The sequence below is a fragment of the Mobula birostris genome, chromosome 13, assembly GCF_030028105.1.
Source record: "Mobula birostris isolate sMobBir1 chromosome 13, sMobBir1.hap1, whole genome shotgun sequence".
In the NCBI taxonomy this organism is placed as follows: Eukaryota; Metazoa; Chordata; class Chondrichthyes; order Myliobatiformes; family Myliobatidae; genus Mobula; species Mobula birostris.
Genome location: NC_092382.1, coordinates 4,293,622 through 4,316,581, shown reverse-complemented (window position 1 = coordinate 4,316,581; position 22,960 = coordinate 4,293,622). Strand labels below are relative to the sequence as shown.

General features: G+C 47.6%; 2 protein-coding genes across 2 annotated transcripts in view; one reads left to right on the top strand and one right to left on the bottom strand.

Moving 5' to 3' along the window:
* The window catches only part of LOC140208265 (uncharacterized), a 515,327-nt gene that overhangs the window by 178,546 nt on the left and 313,821 nt on the right, over positions 1 to 22,960 (top strand). The gene's annotated exons all lie outside the window — the stretch shown is intronic.
* Positions 13,042 to 22,960, bottom strand: part of LOC140208267 (NACHT, LRR and PYD domains-containing protein 3-like) — a 44,688-nt gene continuing 34,769 nt past the window's right edge. Inside the window, exons 6-12 of the mRNA XM_072276836.1 lie at positions 19,111 to 20,866; positions 18,412 to 18,498; positions 18,086 to 18,256; positions 17,760 to 17,930; positions 17,438 to 17,605; positions 16,111 to 17,274; positions 13,042 to 15,670 (exon numbers count right to left, since the gene is read on the bottom strand). Coding sequence (XP_072132937.1) covers positions 17,115 to 17,274; positions 17,438 to 17,605; positions 17,760 to 17,930; positions 18,086 to 18,256; positions 18,412 to 18,498; positions 19,111 to 20,866 — 2,513 coding nt within the window. The 3' untranslated portion in view covers positions 13,042 to 15,670; positions 16,111 to 17,114. The remainder of the gene's footprint in view (positions 15,671 to 16,110; positions 17,275 to 17,437; positions 17,606 to 17,759; positions 17,931 to 18,085; positions 18,257 to 18,411; positions 18,499 to 19,110; positions 20,867 to 22,960) is intronic.

Sequence of the window (22,960 nt, the reverse complement as noted above, 5' to 3'; positions counted from 1 at the left end):
GAAGTGATCGTGTTACATCCCCACAGTATTTACACCTGAGACACTGCAGGTGATGTAAAGAGGTGGGACCTTGTCACTGGAGATTGATCCCCGGTATAAATCAGAGCCTGTTGCAGTAGGTCAGCCCAGAGTGTCTTGCCGAGCTGTGGAATTCAGAGCAACAGCGTTCACTGCCTCACTCAAATGGGATATCCAGTAATCTGGCGGATTGAAGACATTTACTATCCAGTTATTTCAGCCGTTGGAATTCCCGGTAAACCGCTGTCACACCTGCAAACGGCAGAAACCTAGAGTCAATTCTGATTTCCTGAAGTGTTTCTCTCGCTACTTGTTTCCACAGACACCTGTCCAGACGCCGCATTTCAGTCATGGGCGGAAGGCGCTGACAATATTAATCCCATTGTTTTCGTAGCAGGCAGCGCTCCATATTGGAGCCGAGATGCTTCCTGTGACTGAAATCCTCTCCGCTGTCTCGATGTCATGGAATAATTGTAAATTGCACAGGAGGACACCGGGCTACACTGCATCCGCGGGAGCCGGCCGACCTTCTGTTCTGTCCGTCAGTGAATTGCGTGACTGGGTGATGGAACAACCCGAATGGTTTATTTATTTTAGAAATGTGATCAGAGGGAACTGCCGGTATGGATTTCATTTCATTCCTGTGCTGCTCAGAGCCAGTGATGCTGGTATTTAATGCCCATCCCTTACTGCGGCCGAGGGGGCATTTAGACAGCTGTCATCTCGGCGGTGTGGGACTTCACCCAGATGCAACCCATTTACAAAACTCGCAACAAGTTCTCTGTCAGCCCGATATTGCACATGTCAGTGGCTTCATATGTTCTTGGTCCGGTTTCCATCATTTGTAGCAGGAAAAAAAACACAATATCAAGTCTAATACTTTCATAATTTTGCTCTATTGCCCTGACAGGTCAGTAATTTCTCTGCTTCTTTCCCTCTCTCTTGCAGTTAACCTGGTGGCGATTGTGATCCTGTCCCGAGGAAAGTGCGGTCTCTCCAAATGTATCACTCGCTACCTTCTGGGAATGGCAACGGCCGATCTCCTGGTCGTTATCTCTGACCCTCTGCTGAACTGGACTGTTTACATATACTTTAGGTCTTCCTTCCTCTATTGGACTCCCGTTTGTAGGGTTGTTCGTTGTCTGCTTTTAGCAAGCACCGGGGTCTCTGTCTGGCTGACAGTCGCGTTCACCTGTGACAGATTTGTGGCCATTTGTTGTGAAAAGCTGAAAACAAAATATTGCACCGAAGGAACGGCGGCTGTGGTTATCGGGACAGTGAGTGTGCTGGGCTGTTCAGAAAGTATCCCTTTCTACTTTACATTTGAGCCTTCGATGATAATTAATGGAGTTTCCTATGGCTGTTTCACCAAAGCGAGCTTCTATACGTCCCCCTCGTGGGCCACACTTCAGATTATTCATCGCATTTTAATGCCTTGTCTCCCGTTTATTCTGATTTTATTGTTCAATGCTCTGACAGTTAGACGGATTGTTTCCGCCAGTAAAGTCCGGAGGGGGCTCCGGGGCCGCAGCAACGGAAAGAAAGACAAGGACCCGGAGATGGAGAACCGCAGGAAATCGGTCGTTTTACTATTCAGTATAACCAGTAGTTTTATATTCCTATGGTTAACACGGCTGGTTTTTGATATCTACGTACTGATTGCAAACATCCCTCGCTACTCGGCCGCGGATCCGATTTATATCGCAGAGTCCGCGGCGACGATGCTGCAGATCCTCAGCTCCTGCAGCAACACGTGTATTTACGCCGTGACTCAGAGCAAGTTCAGAGAGGAGCTGAAGAACGCGGTGAAATACCCACTGAAACTGTTAACTAAATTCCTAAAGTTATAGAGCGACTTGCTGGTTTCTGCAGGAGATTTAAGTCTAACACCATGTTTCCTCCATAAGTTGTCCACTTGCCGATATGTAGGACCATGGGTAACAACTGAGCGCTCTGAAATACGCCTGCATTTTGTGGTGATATATGTCACTCGCTGTTTACCCTGTACACGTGAAATGTGTCCTTCATCAGATATGAAATAAGTAAGGATCACCTCAGCTGTAATTCACCCCGATGGAAGGTCTATCGTCAGGTCCCGCCAGTTTTATTTTAATCATCTCCATTATATCTGACAGCGTCTATTTAGGAAGAATCCTCTCCCTTTTGTCCATTCTCTCCGTTGTTTCTGATTCATCCTGTTTAGTGATGTTGGCGGTGTTTTGCTCCCAATATCTCTCACGTTGTCATCGCTTACTCCTTCTCCAACGCCGGTGAGGGAAACGTTATCAGACTGCAACATAGCGGAGTCATGTGTGCGCGCGTGTGTGTGTGTGTGTTTCCTTTTCCGACTCCGTTTCCATCTCCGGACTGCTCCGCTTTGTCCTTTCATTTCTGCCACTTTATCTCCGTTCACATCCTAAAGTCCCGTGAAAATTTCCTCTGTTCTCTGTTTCCCTCTGTCCACACGTCCGGTCACGCTCTGAACAAAATATAATCTTATTGCAGACTAGTGAGTTTCACCGTGAGGGAAACATGATCGCCCTGAAGCACAGCGTGTGTTTTTTTTTAATTCATTTTTCAATCCATCTCCATCCCGACCTGCTCCCATGTTGTCCCTGCAGGTCTCCGGCTCGATCTCTGTTCACATCCCGAAGCCCCCTCACAGTCTGTTTCTTTCCTTTTCCGTCCGTTCTCTGTTTCTCTCTGACCACGCCTTCTGTCCGGTACTGAACAAAATAAATCTCATTGCAGGAACATATATTTATATTGATAATAAACGTACACTGAAATTTAATGAACTTCGAGAGCAAAAGGAAAAAGTTATTTGTTTTTTTTTTCTCCCTCTCTCGAGCTAACTGGAAGGTTTATCGATGTTTGAAAAATAAAAGAGTGATACTGAAAATCCGAATTAAAATTGCTTTAAAAGATGTTGTACCGCTTTCTGACGGAACGTTACTCACTCTGTTGTATTTCCAGTTCCGTCTCGCTGATGTCTTCCCTGCCACCGATCAGCGTTATACAACACCGGTGATCCTCCTCGCCCGGGGCTGACGGAAGTAAGAGTTGACACGACCAATATCTTTTCGAGCGCACGATAGATCAATGCACTTCGCGTCAGTTATTACCAACTCAAAGCTTATCATAAATAATATTTCCAATGATACGTAAGGATTATGTCCCATCTCCGGCTTCATTCTAGCCTCGGCCAATTTAACTCCCAATCAGATTGAGTGGCTTAAAGACTACAACATAATTGCCTGGCCAGATTAAATGATAAAACGAGAGCATTCCGGAGCTGGTAATGAACTGGGGTCAGTTTTGTCTCTTGTCTGCAGCGCAGGTTCTTATGTTGTTGACCGTTGTCCGAGTCTAATCGCAAATATGAGAACATGTGCAGAAGCTGGAAAGCAAAATAATACCCACACAATCCTAAGGAGCTCAGCAAGCCAAGTAGAATTTATACGAAAGAGTAAACAGTCAATGTTTCGGGCCTGCACACTTCAGCAGGGAGATCCAATTTAATAGGATTGGACGTTTCTACCATGATTATATGTATAAAATGATGAGGGGAGTTGATCGTGTGGATAACCAGAGGCTTCTTTCCCGGGGATGAAATGGTTAATCCGTGAGGTGTACTTCAAATGTGCTTGGAAATAGGTACCGACGGAATGTCAGAGTTAAGTTTTCACACGGAGAGTGTTGGGTGCGTGGAATGCACTGCCGGCGGCGGTGATGGAAGCGAATACATTAGCCTCTCAGATAGGTACATGGAACTCGGAAAACTAAAGGTCTATGCGCCAGGGAAATACAAGGCAGTTTCTGGAGTAGGTCATATGGTGCGCACAACATTGTGGGCCGAAGGGCCTGTAATGTGCTGTAGTTTTCTATGTTGTATGTTATCTAATTGTCGTGTCGGTGACCGGTGTTAGACAGTCAATCATGTCTCTTACAGCTGCTGGTAATTGTGCAGAACACCATGCAGTGGGTTGTCTGCGGCCCCGAGTCGTTCTGTTAAATTGCCATTAGTAAACCCTTGACGTGCTATCTTGATAATCGCCCTTAAGTATTGCAAAAAACAGTCATTCATTATCATGACCTGGTGATATAAGAGAATTACAGGGACTACAGGTTGGTAGTAACATTTCATGACAGGTTTCATACTTTCCATTGCCTCCAGTCACAAATCATACTGAAGTATAGAGGGTAGAATAGCATAAATCTTTGAGTGGTGGGGCGGAATGTACAAGTTCCTCGTGATTTTTGGGAATCGCCCACAAGGAGGGAGGTACCTGCGAAAGCAACACGTGTACGACATATTCAGGCAAAGTAGGGGGAACAAACGGGTCAAACTTTGTTTTAACGATGAAGAGGGAAATACTATACATCCAACCTGAGCGGAATGGAATGAAGTTGTAGAGAAGCATTAGTACTGAACAGATTTATGCACTGTGTTCGGTTTAGCTCCTGAAAAGTCTGCAGCACGGGTTCGAGCGGTTCAGAAGTTGCAGGGATTTTGATGGCTCTAGTGTCATGAGGGATTGAGTTCGGCAATTTAAATCGCTCATTCTGTTCTGCATTCAAAAATACTTCTGCCACGACGCCCTCTGGGCCGTAATAGATGCGTCCGGTTAAGGAAAGAGTTTCTGCTCTGTTACACACGGAAAGGGGCTTTTGGTGATTGCTCGGCTGAGATGTTTCAGTGTATCGGGCGGTGCAGTGTAAATGTATCAGGGGTTGGCATGTCAGAATAAGCTGCCGTTGATAATAAGCATCGTCAGGCAGTTTAAGAGTGTGCGCACCATTTGTATGGTAGCGCGGAGCTGTCCTGCAAGACTATTCCAGCAGAAGATTGCCATCTGTCAGGGAAACGGAAAATACATAGACACATCGAAAACCTACAGCACGATACAGGCCCTTCGGCCCATAAATCGGTGCCGAACATCTCCTTACTTTAGAAATTACCTAGCGTTACCCTTAGCCCTCTATTTGTCTGAGCTCGTGTACCTTTCCAGGAGTCTCTTAAGATACCCTATTGTATCTGCCTCCACCACCAAGGTTTGGGCCCATTCCACGCACTCACCACTCTCTGCATAAAAAATAACTTACCCCTGACAACTACTCTGTACCTACTTCCAAGCACCTTAAAACTGTGCCCTTTCGTGCTGGCAATGTTAGCCCTGGGAAAAAGCCTCTGACTATCCACACGATCAAGGCCTCTTATCATCTTATATACCTCTGTCAGGTCATCTCTCATCCTCCGTCGCTTCAAGGAGAAAAGGCCGGGTTCACTCAACCTATTCTCATAAGGCATGCTCCCTGATCCAGGCAATCCTAGCAAACTCCTCTGCACCCTTTCTATGGTTTCCACATCCTTCCTGTAGTGAGGCAACCAGAACTGAGCACAGTTCTCCAAGTGGGGTCTAACCAGGGTTCTCTCTAGCTGCAACATTAACACCCGGCTTTTAAACTCAGTCCCACGATTGATGAAGGCCAATGTACTGTATGCTTTCTTAACCACAGAGTCAACCTACACAGCAGCTTTGAGTGTCCCATGGACTCGGACCCCAAGATCCCTCTGATCCTCCACACTGCCAAGAGTCTTATCATTAATACAGTCAGAAACGGGAAATACAGTCAGTTATGTTTCCTCTTAGTTTTTGCCTGCACCTGGTAACCTCGCGGAAATAACTATGCTGCCGTGATGCCGCACAATTGCAGCCTTACAGGGTCCCCTTTCACCCCGATCCATTGATAACGTTATCTCCGTCGTTATCGTTTTTCCCTTTACATATCGCTAAGAAGGTTTGGAGTGAGGGAGATCGTGGATGCGGGTTGGAAGGAGTGGGCTCAGTGGGAGGAGTCACCGAGACGGAAAGGTTTGGGTGATTTGGGAACACATTACAATGGAGGATCTGCAACCTGCGTGTTTGAAAGCCTCTAGCCCCTCACGGTACATTTTTTTTTCTGGATTTTGACTCCACTTCCCCACACAAAATCATCACAGAATTTTTCCCGCGCCCACAGTTTCTCTCTTCCGTCTCTCTGCCAAACCCCGGTCTCTTTCTCATCGCAGTCTCTCTTTACACCCCCATCTCGCTCTCCCCAGACTCGTTCTCCCCCTTCCCGCCGTACACAGTGCCCTGTCTCTCCTCACTCTGACTCTTTCCAGTCTCGCTCTCTCCCTGTCTCTACTCCGTTCCAGTCTGTCTTCCCCACCCACCCGTCTCTCCCCAGTACTCTCTTAGCCCTCCCCCAACTCCGGCCTCTCTACCCATCCGAAATCTCTCATCACCCCGTCCTCTCTCTCTCCACCCAAGATCCTTCTATCCCGATCACTCTGTCCCCGTTGCTCTCTCCTACCTCACTGGCCTCTCTCCCGTCTCGCTTCTCCACTCTCCCCTCTAGTCTCTATCTCTGAGATTCTTCCTCTACCCATTCTTTCTATCCCCAAATCTGCCTCTCGCTTTTACCCAGTCTCTCTCTTCCTCCCCCAGCCTCCCTTCCCGACCACTCTCTCACCTGTCTCTCGCTCTCTCCCTGGTTTCTTTCTCCCCCAGTACGGCTCCATGGCATGCCTTTCCTCCTATCTTTCTCTCCCCTCCGTCTCTCTCTCTGTCTTCTCTCGCCCTCTCCCTTTCCCGTCATCTTCTCGCCTGTCTCGCTCCCTTCCCATCTCCTTTCCTGTCTCTTTCGTCCCTTGTCATTATCCCTAGCCCAGTCTCTCTTAACACTGTCACGGACCCCGTGACGGGGATAAAGAACCAGCAGAGATGGAAACCACTTTGAAATCTCGTATTGCTAAAAACTACTAATATTTATTAGTAACTACGCAATACAGTAATATCAATGTAGATAAATCACACAGGTTAGCAAAGATTACATATAAAAGTAAGTGTGGAATATTTGTGTATGAAAACCAAGCTTCTTTAAGTCTAGGGGTAAAAAGATACAGTCTTACGACGTTCGGTAAAGTTCAGTACAGTTCGTGGTATTTAGTTGAGTAGTGATGGAGAGAGAGACAGAGAGAGAGAAAGAGTCAGAGAGAGAGTGACAGAGAGAGAGAGAGAGACAGAGAGAGAGAGAGAAAGAGAGAGAGACAGAGAGAAAGAGAGAGACAGAGAGAGAGAGACAGAGAGATAGACAGAGAGAGAGAGAGACAGGGGGAGAGAGAGAGCGTGAGTTGAGTCTTCAGGTGAGCTGATGCCGTCGATCTTCTCGTCGTCCTCCGAAATCCTTCACAAGTCACCGACTGTGACTTTAACAGGGGCACTGGTTTTCTGTGGTGGGGCTATCACCCAGGCGAGGGTGGCCACATAGACAACTCCCCACCAGTCAACCCCTTCTTCACCGATGGAATAGCAATTTGGATCGATCCGCTTGATCGATCCTCCAAAACCCACTTTCTCTGCGGCCAACAATGCTCATTCAGTGTCCAGATCATGTGTCCAGAGGTCTGTATTATCTGACCTCTCATTTATTTCACCAGGCTGAGCATCACCTGTCATTGAAAGAGTCCCTCCCGCCTTTGTAAAGGAGTGCAAGCAGGCAGCATGTCCTTGAAAGTAACATCAACAACCAGCCTTCGGTCACCATAGCAACCTTCGAGCTGCTCGGTGCTGTCTCCAACTCCAAACTCAGTAAAAATCCAAAGTTACTTCCAATGCCTTAAAGTGACAGTCCAACCATTAATCTTCGTCTCTCTCTCTTTTCAAAAGCAACATATTGGTGGTGAATAACTCTGTCTCTCGCTCCTTTCCAAACAAACCATCAATGATAAATGTCTCTCTCCAAACAGTTAATAGGGCAGTCCTGGATCCCCTCCCGCTCCCCTTCCTCAAGGGAAAAAAATGTCGAAGACGATTTTTTTGTTTAAATGTCCATCACAGGGTTTTAAACAATACAGGGAAAAAAAAACAGCAGATGACAAAGCAAAAATGTGTACAGTTTTCAACTTAACATCGGGATAAGCAATCAGCTATGATGTTATCAGTACCTTTTACATGTTTTATTACCAAATCAAATTCCTGCAATACTAGATTCCAATTTAACAACCTCCTATTTTATCTTTCATTTTATTTAAAAATATCAGCGGATTGTGATCTGTGTAAATCAAAAGAGGTCTTTTGGCAGGGCAAGTATAAACTTCAAAATGTTGTAAGGCCAGAATAAGTGCCAATAACTCCTTTTCAACAGTTGAATAATTTTTCTGGTGTACATTAAATTTCTTTGAGAAATAAGCTATTGGGTGTTCAATATCATCCGCACCCTTCTGTAACAGTACTGCCCCAGCAGCTTCATCACTAACATCTGTGGCGATTGAGAATGGCTTCGAGAAATCCGGCGCTTTGAGCACAGGTTGATAACACAGGATGGTTTGCAAATGTTCAAACGCCTCCTGGCAAAGATCACTCCATGAAAACCTTTCACTCTTCCCTAAGAGCTTTGTTACGGGGAGAGCAATGCCAGCAAAGTTCTTACAGAATTTTCGATAACACCCAACCATCCCTAAAAACCTTCTCAAAGCTTTCCTGCTAGTTGGAACAGAAACTTCAGCAATGGGTTGAAGCTTGGCCTGGGAGCCAAGCTGGCCTTGGCCCAGCGGATACCCCAGATATGTGACCATGGCATGGCCAAACTCACTTTTAGCCAGGCTCACCGTAAGATTGGCCTTGGAAAGTCTATCAAACAGTTGCTCTACTGCTGCATTATGTTCTTCCCATGTGTCACTCCAGACCACCAGGTCATCAATACTGGCCTCTGTGTTTTCTAACCCTTTAATCACCGAATTGGTCATTCTCCGAAATGTCCCTGGTGCATTTTTCATCTCGAAGGGCAAAACATTGTATTCATACAGCCCTGAGGGTGTAACAAACGCTGAGATCTCTCTGGCCCTGTCGGTCAATGGAACACACCAGTATCCCTTCAACAGATCAATCTTCGTGAGGTACTTAGCCTTTCCCACTTTATCAACACAGTCATCCACTCTGGGGATAGGATAAGCATCCGTCTTGGTTATGGCATTAATTTTCTGGTAGTCAGTACAGAATCTCATGGTACCGTCCGGCTTAGGTACAAGGACGCATGGTGACACCCAGTCTGAGGTAGATGGCCTAATAATACCGGTTGCTAGCATGTACCCGATCTCTTTTTCAACTTCTCTATTTTTTCCTGAAGTTCATTCTGTAAGGATGCTGTTTAATGGGCTGAGCTGAATTCAGAATGACATCATGCACTGCCCCGGTTGATCGTCTTGCTTTGTCAGGAAATAAATCTTTATGATTCTTAATGAGCTCCTGCAATTGCTCTCTTTGTGCAGGCCCCAAATGGCCAACGAAGGGTCTCAGCCTGAAATATCGACTGTACCTCTTCCTAGAGATGCTGCCTGGCCTGCTGCGTTCTCCAGCAACTTTGATATGTGTTGCTTGAATTTCCAGCATCTGCAGAATTCCTGTAAGTTGTGTGTGACCAACCTTATCAGTAAGGTTTTTTAAGATAAGGGAATTTGTAAGTCTCGTGGACAGGATACTCAGTTTAGTGAAATGATTTTTCTGCTCATTATCAAATTCCTCAGCCCCCCCTTGTTTTCGTGGTCATACCTACTGGTACCACCTCAGACTCATGATACGGTTTCAACATATTAACATGAACAAACTGCGTGGCCTTCCTCCTGTCAGGAATTTCAATATCGTAATTCAAAGAATCAATTTTCTTCACTATGCAGTATGGCCCATGGAATTTTGCTTGGAGGGGGTTGGACACAAGAAGCAGTAGTACTTTGTTACTGACTCTTACTCACTCTTCCTTCAGTTAGTCCTGACGAAGGGTCTCGGCCTGAAACGTCGACTGCACCTCTGCCTAGAGATGCTGCCTGGCCCGCTGCATTCACCAGCAACTTTGATGTGTGTTGCCAGTACTTTGTTTCCCACTTCAAACACTTGCTCCCTCGCTCTCTTATCAAACCACTGATTCATTTTAATTTGGGAGTGCTGCAGATTCTTCCTGGCAAGGTCGCAGGCCTTGTTAAGCCTTTTTTCGGAATTTTAAAACATAGTCTAACACGCCGACACACACGTCTGGGTTAGACCATTGCTCTCTGAGCAGGGGCAAAGGTCCTTTGGGCCTATGGCCGAAAATGAGTTCAAACGGGCTGAACCCCAGGGACTCTTGAATAGTGTCCCTCACAGCAAAAAGTTGTAAGTGTATCCCCTCATCCCAGCCCTTCTCATTCTCATGGCAGTAGGTCTTAATCATAGTTTTTAAAGTGGAATGAAACCTCTCCAGAGCCCCTTGAGACTCCGGGTGATAGGCAGATGACACAATCTGTTGAGCTCCCAGCTCAGGCACTACTTGCTGGAACATTTTTGAATTGAAGTTGCTGCCCTGGTCGGATTGAATTTCTTTGGGTAAACCTACCAGTGCAAAAAACTTGCTGAGTGCTTTTACCACAGTCTTGACCAGGATGTTTCTGAGAGGCACAGCTTTCGGAAACCTAGATGCAGCACACATTATTGTTAACAAATACTGGTGACCAGCTGCAGTCTTTGGCAAAGGGCCTGCACAATCCACTATGACCCGGGAAAAGGTTCACCAAAAGCAGGGATTGGCCGAAGTGGGGCTTTTGGAATGGCCTGGTTAGGTTTTCCCACCACCTGACACGTATGACACCCTCTACAGTAATTGACAATATCCTTCCTCACGTTAGGCCAATAAAACTCCCTCATGATCCTGTGCACCGTCTTTTTTACTCCAAAATGTTCCCCTAAAGACATCTTACGGGCCAGGTTTAAAAATTCAACCCTGCAAACCTTTGGAACCACCACCTGGTGCACAATAGCCCAATCCTCAATGGCAGGCACAGTGGCTGGTCTCCACGTCCTCATCAACACCCCATCCTTAAGATAATACCCCATTGTTTCTTTCTGAATTTCCTCCTCAGGGAGAGCTGTCTCTTTTAAATCCACAATTTCTAGATCTCTATTTTGCTCCTCTATGAACTCCTTCCTTGACAAGGACAGGTCTTTTCTCTCCTCCTTGCTTTCCTCAGCCTTACTACCCCTAAATCCTGTTGGTATAAGGACGGTAGGAAAGTCTCGGATAAATCAATATTATCAGCAGCAGCCTTTCTGTGCCACTGCGCATGCGGGATACACATCAGCGTCTCTGGGCGGGTCCTCAGCAGCAGCAGGCTTACTTGTGAGCTGAACTGCTGGATAAATATCCCCACCTGCAAAGTCATTACCGAGTAAGATATCAACATGGTCTATCCGTAGTTCAGATTGGACCCCTTTTCTGACTGGTTTCGTTACCAAGTCACATTTCAAGATTATCTTATGCAAAGGCACGACCTCTGTTCCTTTTCCAAGGCCCTTAAAGATGTTTACTTTCCCAGTGTCTGTCTCAGCACCGAATTCCAAAACATTATTTTATATCAGTGACTGGAAAGCTCCAGTACCTCTCCATATTCTAACTGGGACTGGGTTTGACCCCTCCTTCACAGACACAAACCCTTCTTAAATAAATCTCTCGAGTCCCTCTTATATTTTAACCGTCTGAACGCCGGCAGTTGGGGTTTTCTCTTTCTCCTTTCCTTTTCCCCTTTTCGCAGCAAAACAATTTGACGCCACATGGCCAGGTTTTCCACAAGAGTAACACTTAAAACTGGGAAATTTTCTCCCCGACTGCTTCCCTTCCTCCTTAGTTTTATCACTAATCCCCGGTTTACTCTCTGGTTTAGCCTGTGGATTATCTCTACTCCCTTGTGGGTTAATCTCAGTGGGGAAAAACTTAACTTTATGAGTTAGAGCATATTCGGCTGCTAACTTAGCATTTTCTGACAGTGTCGCTGCCCCTTTTCCATCTAAGTGCGTTCTTATCTCCGCCGAGACGCAGTTTTTAAACTCTTCAATCAATATTAAATTCTTCAAGTTACCAGTATTCTCATTTTCCTCTTTTGAAGCACACCACCGATGAAAGTATACGCGTTTCTCATGGGCAAACTCCAGATACGTTTGGTTCCAGGATTTTCTCAAACCTCGAATCCTTTGGCTGTAGGCCTCCGGGGCTAACTCATAAGCCTTAAACACAGCATCCTTCACTTTATCATAATCTTTTGCGTCTTCAAGAGACAGGGCTGCATATGCTTGCTGGGCCTTTCCCTTTACCACACTGTGTAGTAACACCGCCCACTGCTCCCGCGGCCACTCCCGATTACGGGTCACCTTCTCGAAATGTAGGAAATACCTATCAATTTCTGCTTCATCAAATGGAGGCACTAACCTAACTTCCCGACTGACACTAAACTTCTCCTCACGGTTCACCACCTGAGCGTTCTGTTGCCATCCCTCCCTTTCAAACGCTCTCTGTTTCTCTGCCTCTCTCATCTACAATTTCAACCTCTCTAACTTTAACTGTTCCAGGTGTACCTCCACCTCCTCATTCACTACAGGAAACCTCCTTAACTTCCCCTCTTCAAGTGTCTGTATAGAGACATAATATTCAGCTATTTTCCTTTGAATTTCTGCTTTCATCATACCTCTCTTTACATTCACTTCTTTAGCAAGGTCCCGCAACTCATATTTTCTAGCCTTCTTCACGGACACGGGGTCTGGCGGTTCCAGAAATCCCGAAACTTCCATTTCTGCTGTTTTTCCACACAACCAAATCAAAATTCCAAATCAAAAGGGATTTTTCCCAATCAATTCAAACCAGCCTCCCGACCGATTTGTTCATATCGCGGACATAGGCCCCAATTTTGTCACGTACCCCATGACAGGAATAAAGTACCAGCAGAAATAGAAACCACTTTGGAGTCTAGTATTGCTAGAAACTAATAATATTTATTAATAACTACACAATACAGAAAACTAAGTGAACATAAATCAAACAGGGTAGCAATAAGTAGATGTAAGTAAGTGTGGAATATATATACGTGTGAAAAACCAAGCTTCTTTAGGTCTAGGGGTAAAAAGATACAGTCTTACGATATTGAGTAAAGTTCAGTTCAGTTCGTGGAATTTAGTTGAATGGCGATGGAGATGGCGATGGAGAGAGAGAGAGAGAGAGAGAGAGAGAGAGAGAGAGTTGAGTCTTGAGGTGAGCTGTTGCCGTCGATTTTCATTGCTGTCCTCCGAAATCCTTCACAAGTCACTGACTGTGAACTAACAACAAAGAGGACCGTACTTCGGTGTGGTTGAGCTGTCTACCCAGGCCAGGGTCGGATACATAGACAACTCCCCACCGGTCTTGCCTTTGAATCTTCACTGGCAGAGCACTTGGATCGATCTGCCTGATCAGTCCTCCAAAAACCCACTTTCTCTGTGGGCACCACAAAGCTCATTTAGTGTCCCGATCATGTGTCTGAGGTTTGTATTATCTGACCTCCTATTTATTTCCCTGTGCTAAGCATCACCTGTCATTCAAAGAGTCCCTCCTACCTTTGTCTGTGAGGACATGTAAGCAAGCAACAAGTCCTTGGAATTAACATCAATAATGTCCTGTCGAGCACCTTCGAGCTGTTCAGTATTATCTCCAAAGTTAGCTCCCGTGACAGTCCAACCATCACTCTTTGTCTCTCTCTCTCTCTCTCTCTTCAAAACAAACCATCAATGATAAATGACTCTCCTGTAACTCTTCAAACAGTTAATGTGGACACTCCTGGATCCCTTCACACCATAAACCTCCCTCACCTCCTACCATCTTCAGGAAGGTGTGCAGAAGTTCCTGAAGTCCGATAATATCCACCTCCTCCGCCAGGAGAAGGAACATAGTCCGTTTTGCAAAGTCGTCCACATCCACACGACCCTCGACTTTCCTTGTAACTAATAAACCCATCGGCGTCCATGTCAAATTCCGTAAACGCCGCCCTGAGTTCTGTCAAACACGGAATTCGGGCGTCCCCGCCAGTTTCCAGGTTCACAGACCCGTTGAAAATGAACTGGAAGGAGCCCCATTGGGAGGCAGATAGTGGGCGTGAATAGGAAGGGGTGGGTCCCATTGGGAGTGAACGGCAAGGACTGGGTCCATTGGGTGTGCGGAAGATGGGAAGGAATGAGAAGGGGTGGGGTCCATTTGGAGTTCAGGCGATGGGGATGAATAGGCAAGGGTGGAGTTTGATTGGGAGCGTGCCCCGTGTGAGCGGACTGGAAGGGACCGCGTCCTCCTAGGAGTGCGGATGGTGGGAGAGGACGGGAAGGGGTGGGGTCCCGGTTTTGCAAAATTTTCCTCATCTTCGATTTCATCCTCAGCTACTTCTGGACCCTAGAAATCAAATGTGATTGTTAACTGCAGGGGTTCTAATATCGACCTGTACTCCCCTGCCCGTGTGTGCCCCCTCACACCTTTGCCCACTCCGTGCACCCCTTCGTTACACTACTTCTCTTCCTGCCCCTCTGACCTTCTCTACAGAGATTCCTCTGGTGTGTGTGTGTGGGGGGGGGGGGGGGAGGGGGCCGTGGTCCCTGTGCTACGAGCTGAGAGTGTCCTCACTAATCCGTTTCAACTTGAGAATTTAGCTGATATATTTCACTCTACAGAGACCTTTTCTCCATGTCTGGGCAGGAGATGGCAAGATTGGACAGTGCAGAGGGAGCTTCACTCTGTGCCAGACCCCGGGAGTGTGTGATGGGACGTGAAGAGGGAGATTCACTCTGTGTCTGACCCCGGGAGTGTGTGATGGGACGGTGTGGGGGGAGATTCACTCTGTGTCTGACCCCGGGAGTGTGTGATGGGACAGTGTGGGGGGAGATTCACTCTGTGTCTGACCCCGGGAGTGTGTGATGGGACGGTGGGGAGGGAGATTCACTCTGTGTCTGACCCCGGGAGTGTGTGGTGGGACGGTGCGGAGGGAGATTCACTCTGTGTCTGACCCCGGGAGTGTGTGACGGGACGGTGTGGAGGGAGCTTCACTCCCTGTCTGACCCCGAGAGTGTGTGATGGGACGGTGCGGAGGGAGATTCACTCTGTGTCTGACCCCGAGAGGGCGAGACTGGACGGTGTGGAGGGAGATTCACTCTGTGTCTGACCCCGGGGGTGTGTGATGGGACGGTGTGGAGGGAGCTTCACTCTGTGTCTGACCCCGGGAGTCTGTGATGGGACGGTGTGGAGGCAGATTCACTCTGTGTTTGACCCCGGGAGTGTGTGATGGGACGGTGCGGAGGGAGATTCACTCTGTGTCTGACCCCGGGGGTGTGTGATGGGACGGTGTGGAGGGAGCTTCACTCTGTGTCTGACCCCGGGAGTCTGTGATGGGACGGTGTGGAGGCAGATTCACTCTGTGTTTGACCCCGGGAGTGTGTGATGGGACGGTGCGGAGGGAGATTCACTCTGTGTCTGACCCCGGGAGTTTGTGATGGGATGGAGTGGAGGGAGATTCATTTTGTGTCCGACCCCGGGAGTGTGTGATGGGACAGTCAGGGCCACAGACAGTCCTTGCAGGTGAGGCGACATTTCACCTGTGAGTCGACTGGGGTGATATACTGCGTCCGGTGCTCCCGATGCGGCCTTCTATATATCGGCGAGACCCGACGCAGCCTGGGAAACCGTTTCGCTGAACACCCACACTCTGTCGCCAGAGAAAGCAGGATCTCCCAGTGGCCACACATTTTAATTCCACGTCCCCTTCCCATTCTTGTATGTCTGTCCACGGCCTCCTCTCCTGTCAAGATGAAGCCATACTCAGGTTGGAAGAACATCTTATGTTCTGAGTGGGTAGCCTCCAAACTGATGGCATGAACATTGACTTCTCAAACCCGTTAATGCCCCACCACCCCTTTCTACACCATCCCTTGTTTATTTATTTATTTATAATCTTTTATGTTTTTTTCTTTTGTTTCCCCTCTCTTTTTTCTCCCTCTGTCCCTCTCACTATAACTCCTTGCCTCTCCTCTCCCCCTTTCTTTCTCGCTTGGCCTCCCATCCCACGATCCTCTCCCTTCTCCAGCCTTGTATCCATTTTGACAAACATCTTTCCGGCTCTCAGCTCCATCCCTCCCCCTCCTGTCTTCTCCAATCATTTTGAATCTCCCCCTCCCCCTCTCAAATCTCTTCATTCAGTTAGTCCTGACGAAGGGTCTCGCCCCGAAACGTCAACCGTACCTTTTCCTATAGGTGCTGCCGGACCTGCTGAGTTCCACCAGCATTTTGTGTGTGTGGCTTGAATTTCCAGCATCTGCAGATTTCCCCGTGTTTGCATTTTCTGATCTCCTTTGTCGTTTTTTTTTCTGCGAGAGCAAGGAGAGTGCGCAGGGAGGTGGAGGTCAGGGTAGTGTAAGTATCTGGGGAATGAGGAAGCAGTGGTCAGCCTGGATGGGGATGGGGAGTGAAGAGATCCTGGGGACCAGACACTATTTTACTGACATCCCTGAGCTTGGAGCTGAGAGGCTGCTGTACCAGTGTGAGGAGCTCAGACCCATTCTTGCAGTACACCGGGTGCGGGGGGCAGCAGGAACCCCAGGTCACTGTTTCTCCTCTAGTGAGACTCGAGTCCAACACCAAGACAGGAAGTTACAGCGGCTTATTGATTTCATCATGACAAATGTAAATTAAACAATGTGTGAGCTGCTGACGTGCGAAAATAAATAAGCTGCTCCCGATTCACTCACAGTCACACACAGTTAACTGTCCGGTGACAATGAGAGACTGGTTGAATAATCAGTCCCGTTTCTCACCGTCACTCTGCATCGGGGAACCGATGATTACAAAATCACACTTTAGGGTCGTGTCCGAGATCGCTGCAGATCCAGGGTCACTGCCGAGGTATTTGTCAATTTAACATCATTATATCAGCCAGACAGCCGAATGCACCGTCCTCAGCAAAGGGAGCAAAAGGATTCTCTCCCGGGATAATCCCACCCCGGGACACCGGTGTCCCAGACTGAGCCCCGGCCACCGGTCTCTTCCTGTCTGTGTAATTCCCCGGGGTCTCACGTGGGGGAGTCTCGAACACGCACATCCGGCGGAAGCTGTGCCGTTGGACAACAGGCGGAAATACGTCACTGAGGGACCGCTTCCGAAGTCACAGAGCGCTGAACGGGAGTCAGCTCCGTCAGAAACGTTGGGAATTAAAGCCGGCGCGCGGCCATTAAAGGTAAGGGCAGGAGTTAAAGGGGAGGGCGGGGAATCGGCCAAAATGACCCCATCCCGCGGGCGGGGATGTTCACACATTCAGATGTTCCAACAGTCACTGTCAGTCCGGGTCTGGGTTCCTGCAGAGATCTCAGTTCCTTCTCCCCAGTCTCACTGAACTCATTGTTCCCCAGCCTGAAACAGCAGGGAAATAAAGACGAAATAAACAGATTATATAACAGTGTCGGTAACAGGGGACTGGGGTTAATGTTTCAACAGCACTCGCAGACAAATATCACCAGAAAACCCGCGGATTCGCTGATATTTTATCACATTGAACATTAACACAAATACTCACCAGATCCACTCCAGACTCGGGAGGGTCAGTATGAGGCGGCGGAGAGCGGGGACAGATCGGTCTGTCAGCGAATTTAATCCCAGCTCCAGCTCCGTCAGTGATGAGTTTGTACTGAGAGCGGAGACGAGATCCTCGGCACCAGAATCTGTGAGACCGACACTGTCCAGCCTGGAGATGAGAGAGAGTGAGGGTGAAGGACACAGAGAGACAGGAGACGGTACAAATCCCCAGTGTTTATCAGTAACTCAATTACTGATCACATTATGTTCAGTGTCAGACACCCAGTGACTGTAAACACAATCTCCCACAGTCTGGTACTTACCACAGTTTCTGTATTTTACACTCCGGGTTCCTCAGAGCCGCAGACACCAGTTTCACTCCTGAATCTCCCAGTTTATTAAAACCCAGGTCCAGTTCCGTCAGTGATGGGTTTGTACTGAGAGCGGAGACGAGATCCTCGGCACCAGAGTCTTTAAGGCAAACACCGCCCAGCCTGGAGATGAGAGAGAGTGAGGGTGAAGGACACAGAGAGACAGGAGACGGTACAAATCCCCAGTGTTTATCAGTAACACAATTACTGATCACATTAATGTTCAGTGTCAGACATCCAGTGACTGTAAACACAATCTCCCACAGTCTGGTACTTACCACAGTTTCTGTATTTTACACTCCGGGTTCCTTAGAGCCGCAGACACCAGTTTCACTCCTGAATCTCCAAGTTTATTAAAACCCAGGTTCAGCTCCGTCAGTGATGGGTTTGTACTGAGAGCGCAGGCGAGATCCTCGGCACCAGAATCTGTGAGACCGACTTTGTCCAGACTGTAGGTGAGAGAGAGTGAGGGTGAGGGACACAGAGAGACAGGAGATGGTACAAATCCCCAGTATTTATAAGTAACACATTTAATGATCACAATAATGTTCAGTGTCAGACACCCAGTGACTGTAAACACAATCTCCCACAGTCTGGTACTTACCCCAGTGTCTGTATTTTACAGTCCAGGTTCCTCAGAGCCGCAGACACCATTTTCACTCCTGAATCTCCCAGTTTATTCTCCCCAAGTCTAAGCACAAACAGACAAATTGATGAACAAAGTGATTCAAACGGCGGATATTTCCACAGATTGTACGGGAGGGGTGTGTCTGAACTGAGGCCCACAATCGGGAGTGGAGATGCGCCCATGGGTTCTGGGTATCTGGTAGTCAGCACAGTCACACAGGTGGACTGATGGTGATAGTCACACACGGGGAAGGGCAGGGGAGGACAATCTCACAATGGTATTTATTTCCTTCTCACTGGGACAGTCTGCTGACGGTCTCTTGTCCCTCACTGGGAAGGGGGTGTGAATCTCTGACCCACCTGCTGCAGTCAGTGTTGGTAACAGTGAGAAGGAACATTGTCAATGGACGTGTCACAGGCAGCGAGAAACACGGCCATTCCTGTGATTTACTACCATTAAACCAATGGCCGTTGTTCACTGATCTGATGAAGTCTCCAACATCCCTTCACAAGGAACCACAGAACCCTCCTGTCCTTGGGGAATTACTGACTGATCCCCGGGCATTTGTCACAATTCATCACAATCTGATTTTGCTAGTTTTAACCAAATCCCTTAACATTGAAGCAACACAATGGAACATTTTCACAGCTCACAGTGAAAGATAAATCAAGTTACCTCAACTCCTGGCACTTGTGCAGCCCGGGTCCCAGCCGCTGGATTCCTTCACACTGAATGTGGCAGTTCTCCAGGTCGAGGTGTTTTATTGTATCACAGAGTCCGATGACATGAGACAGGACCGCGCAGTCAATCGGGGTCAGTGTCATTCCACTGAATGAAAGTGTTTCCACAGATCCCAGTGCAGCCTGAGCCAGTCCACTATTCTGAGACTCAAACAGGTAGTGCAATGTGTTCAGGAGGCTCCTTTTACCAGCTTCACTCCTTGTGTTTCCACTCTGGCGTTTAACCTCCTCCTTCACCCAGTCAATCACCCGGCAGGTTGTTTGATGAGGAAATGGACCCAGAAACTCCTCCAGGCCACGAGTTGTAATTGGAGAGGAGAGACCAGCAACAAAACGGAGAAATACCCCAAATCGCCCATCTGTCGTGTTGTGGGCTTCAGTGAGGAATTTCAGGATATCCCCGGGATGTGGATTCAGGAATTGTGCGACTGCAGCTACAAACTCTTGGATGGTGAGGTGTGGGAATGTGTACACCACGCTCTGGGCAGAATCCTCTCTCTCCAAAAGCTCCATCAGGAACCCGGACAGGAACTGGGAAGGCTGCAGATTGTAGTTGATTAAATCTCCATCTGTAAACACAATCTTCTTCGCGGACACTCCTCTGAAGGCCATCTGACCAACCCTGAGAAACACATCACGGGGGTTCTCAATCTCACGGCCGTGGTTTTTCAGGACGTTGTAAATATAGTAGGAATACAGTTGGGTGATGGTCTTGGGAACTCGCTGCGGGTCCCTGACTCTTTGTGTGAAGAAGGGGCCCAGTGCCAGAGCGAGGATCCAGCAGTAGGAGGGGTTGTAGCTCATGGTGTACAGGATCTCGTTCTCCTTCACGTGTTTGAAAACAGCTTCTGCCACCGTCTGATCTTCAAAATGCCTGAAGAAATATTCCTTCCGTTCCTCACCAACAAATCCCAGGATTTCAGCCCGGACACCGATGTCTGCCTTTTCCAATAAATGTAACGCAGTGGGGCGAGTGGTCACCAGCACTGAACACCCTGGGAGCAGCTTGCCCTGGATTAAACTGTACACAATGTCAGACACCTCACACCACCACTCGGGATCTGGGCACTGGTGCTTGGGTTCTGTATCTCTCTGACCGTCAGCAAAGTCGACGTTGTGTTTGAATTCATCCAATCCATCGAATATAAACAGTAATCCCTCCCGGTTCTTCCAGACCTCTCTCAGGGAATTCCCAAAGTAAGGATACTGATCCAGAATCAGTTCCTTCAGGTTTATTCTGCAGTTAATGGAGTTTAAATCTCGGAATTTGAAACTGAAGACAAACTGGAATTGTTGGTATATTTTCCCCGTGGCCCAGTCATAAACAATCTTTTGTACCATTGTTGTTTTCCCGATTCCCGGGACTCCGGCCACTGCTGCGGACATGCCTGTTTTGTTTCCAAAGACAGATCTTTTAAATTTTTGCAGAAAACTCCTCGTAAATAATTGATCAGTGCGGATTTTTTCCAGCTGTCCGCGGAGATGTTTTTCTCTCCACTCCTCGTGGTCTCTGCCTCTTGCCAGCAGCTCATGTTCCACCAGTCTCCGATCTCGGACAGTAGAAATGACCGTGAGCTCAGCGTATCGATCAACCAGCTGGAAAACCTTCACCTTCTCCCTCATCAGGATCGTGTTCGCTCTCAGTGTTTCAGTTTGTGCCCGCAGGGTCTCCTTGTGTTTCTGCTGAACATCTTTGGATGGACAGAAATAGGTTGTCAATGCCCAATCTGATGAACATGGAGCACACAACAGTTTTTCTTCAATAAAAATAAAAAAACTTGTTAAAGGCATTGTTTGGGTAAAATTGGGAGGTCAGAGCTAAGAGTGTCTGAGAATGAACGATGGCCCAGAAACATTTCTGATCTGATTCAGTTTCACTGTGAAAGGCTCCCCTCTCCCCTCTGTTCGTAGTTTGCAGATTCCCCGGTGTTCCAGCGAGCACCAAGTGCACACATGATTCTGGAGAGGAGAGTGTTGTGTGGAGCGGCTGGTTTCACCGCTTTCACTGCTCAGCTTCTGCTGAACTGGGCAACACTGCAGACGGTAACAGTGGGGGGAGGGGGGCATCTACTTGCTCTACTGACTTTTACCTTTCTCACAATGGACCCCATGTTCTTGACAGTCCTTTAGGATTACGCTGTCAGTACTGAGCCACAGAAAAGGAACACTATTTCTGTTTCCTTCTCCAGGCTGTACCAGTCTCAATGTAACACACCCCGCACTAGTCTACTGTCTCTTATTCTCTGAGGAGCTGGTACATGACCTCAGGCAATTCCCCGATGATGTGCGGAAGAGCAGGAAGCTGAAGAGGATGGCAGCGATAATAGGGAACTCTATAGTCAGGGGGACAGGGAGGCGATTCTGTGGACAGAAAATGGAAACACCGATGGTCTTCGCCTCTCAGGTGCCTTTGTCCGAAATGTTTCTGGACGCGTCCACAATATCCTGAGAAAGGATGTTGAGCAGCCAGAGGTCGGGGCAAACGTTCGTACCGACGACATAGGAAGAGAAAAGGGAGGAGGTCTGGAAAACAGAACATAGGGAGTTAGGTAAAAAGCTGAGAAGCAGGACCTCAAATGTAGTCATCTCAGGATTGCTGCCTGTGCCACCTGACAGTGGAAATAAGAGTAGAATGAGGTGGCAGAGAAATTGTGGTTGAAGATTTGGAGCAGGGGGCAGTGATTCAGATTTCTGGATAATTGGGACCACTTCTGGGGCAGGTAAGACCTGTAGAAAAGGGATGGGCTGCACGTGAATCCGATGAGGACCAATATTCTTACGGGCAGATTTACTGGAGCTGTTGGGAGTGTTTTAAGCTAAAATGTCAGGGGGATTGGAACTCGGACGATAGAGTTGTGGATGAACCAGCAGGTTTACAAGTAGACGATGGGTGTAACATGAATGTAAGGAAGGACAAGCCAATGACTGGGTTCAAATCTGGACAGAGCAAAGTGTTCAATTGGACCACATAGACTAAATTCAAAAGGACGCAGATGCAGGACTGAACGCATTGTATTTAAATGCGCACAGCGTTCGGAATAGGCTGGACGAACGCTTGGCGCAATTAGAGATTGGTCGGTATGATGTTGCGGGCATCACTGAGTCGTGGCTGAAAGAAGACCACAGTTGGGAGCTTAACGGTACAGGATGTACGTCTTGTCGAAAGGACAGGCAGGAAGGCATAGGCGGTGGTATTGTAGCTGTGTTGGTTCGAGATAGAATCACATCTTTAGAAAAGTGATGGCATAGGGTCAGAGAATGTTGAATCTTTGTGGGTGGACATAAGAATCCGCAACGGTTAAAAAAAAAAAGATTTATGGGAATCCTTTATTGCCCTGCAAATAGTAGCGAAGGTGTGGGGTTGAGATTGCAAAGGGAGCTGGAAAAGGCATGTAATAAATGTGATGACGCAATTGTAATGGGGGACTTCAATATGCACGCGGAATAAGAAAATCAAACAAACTTCAGGAGTTGGATCGCAAGAGAGGGATTTTACTGAATACCGATGAGTTAGCGTTTTAGAGCAGTTTGTGCTTAGGAATACTCAGGGAAGGGCTATCTTTGATTGGGTGTTGTGCAATAACCCTGATCCTATGAGGGAGCTTAATGTAAAAGAACCCTTAAGAGGTAGTGATCATCATTTGAATGAATTGATTCTGCAGTTTGAGAGGGAGAAGCATAACTTACAGTATCAGTATCGCAATGGAATAAAGGGAATTACAGAGGCACGAGAGAGAAGCTTACCCAGGTAGATTGGAGAAGGATACCAGTGGAGATGACGGCAG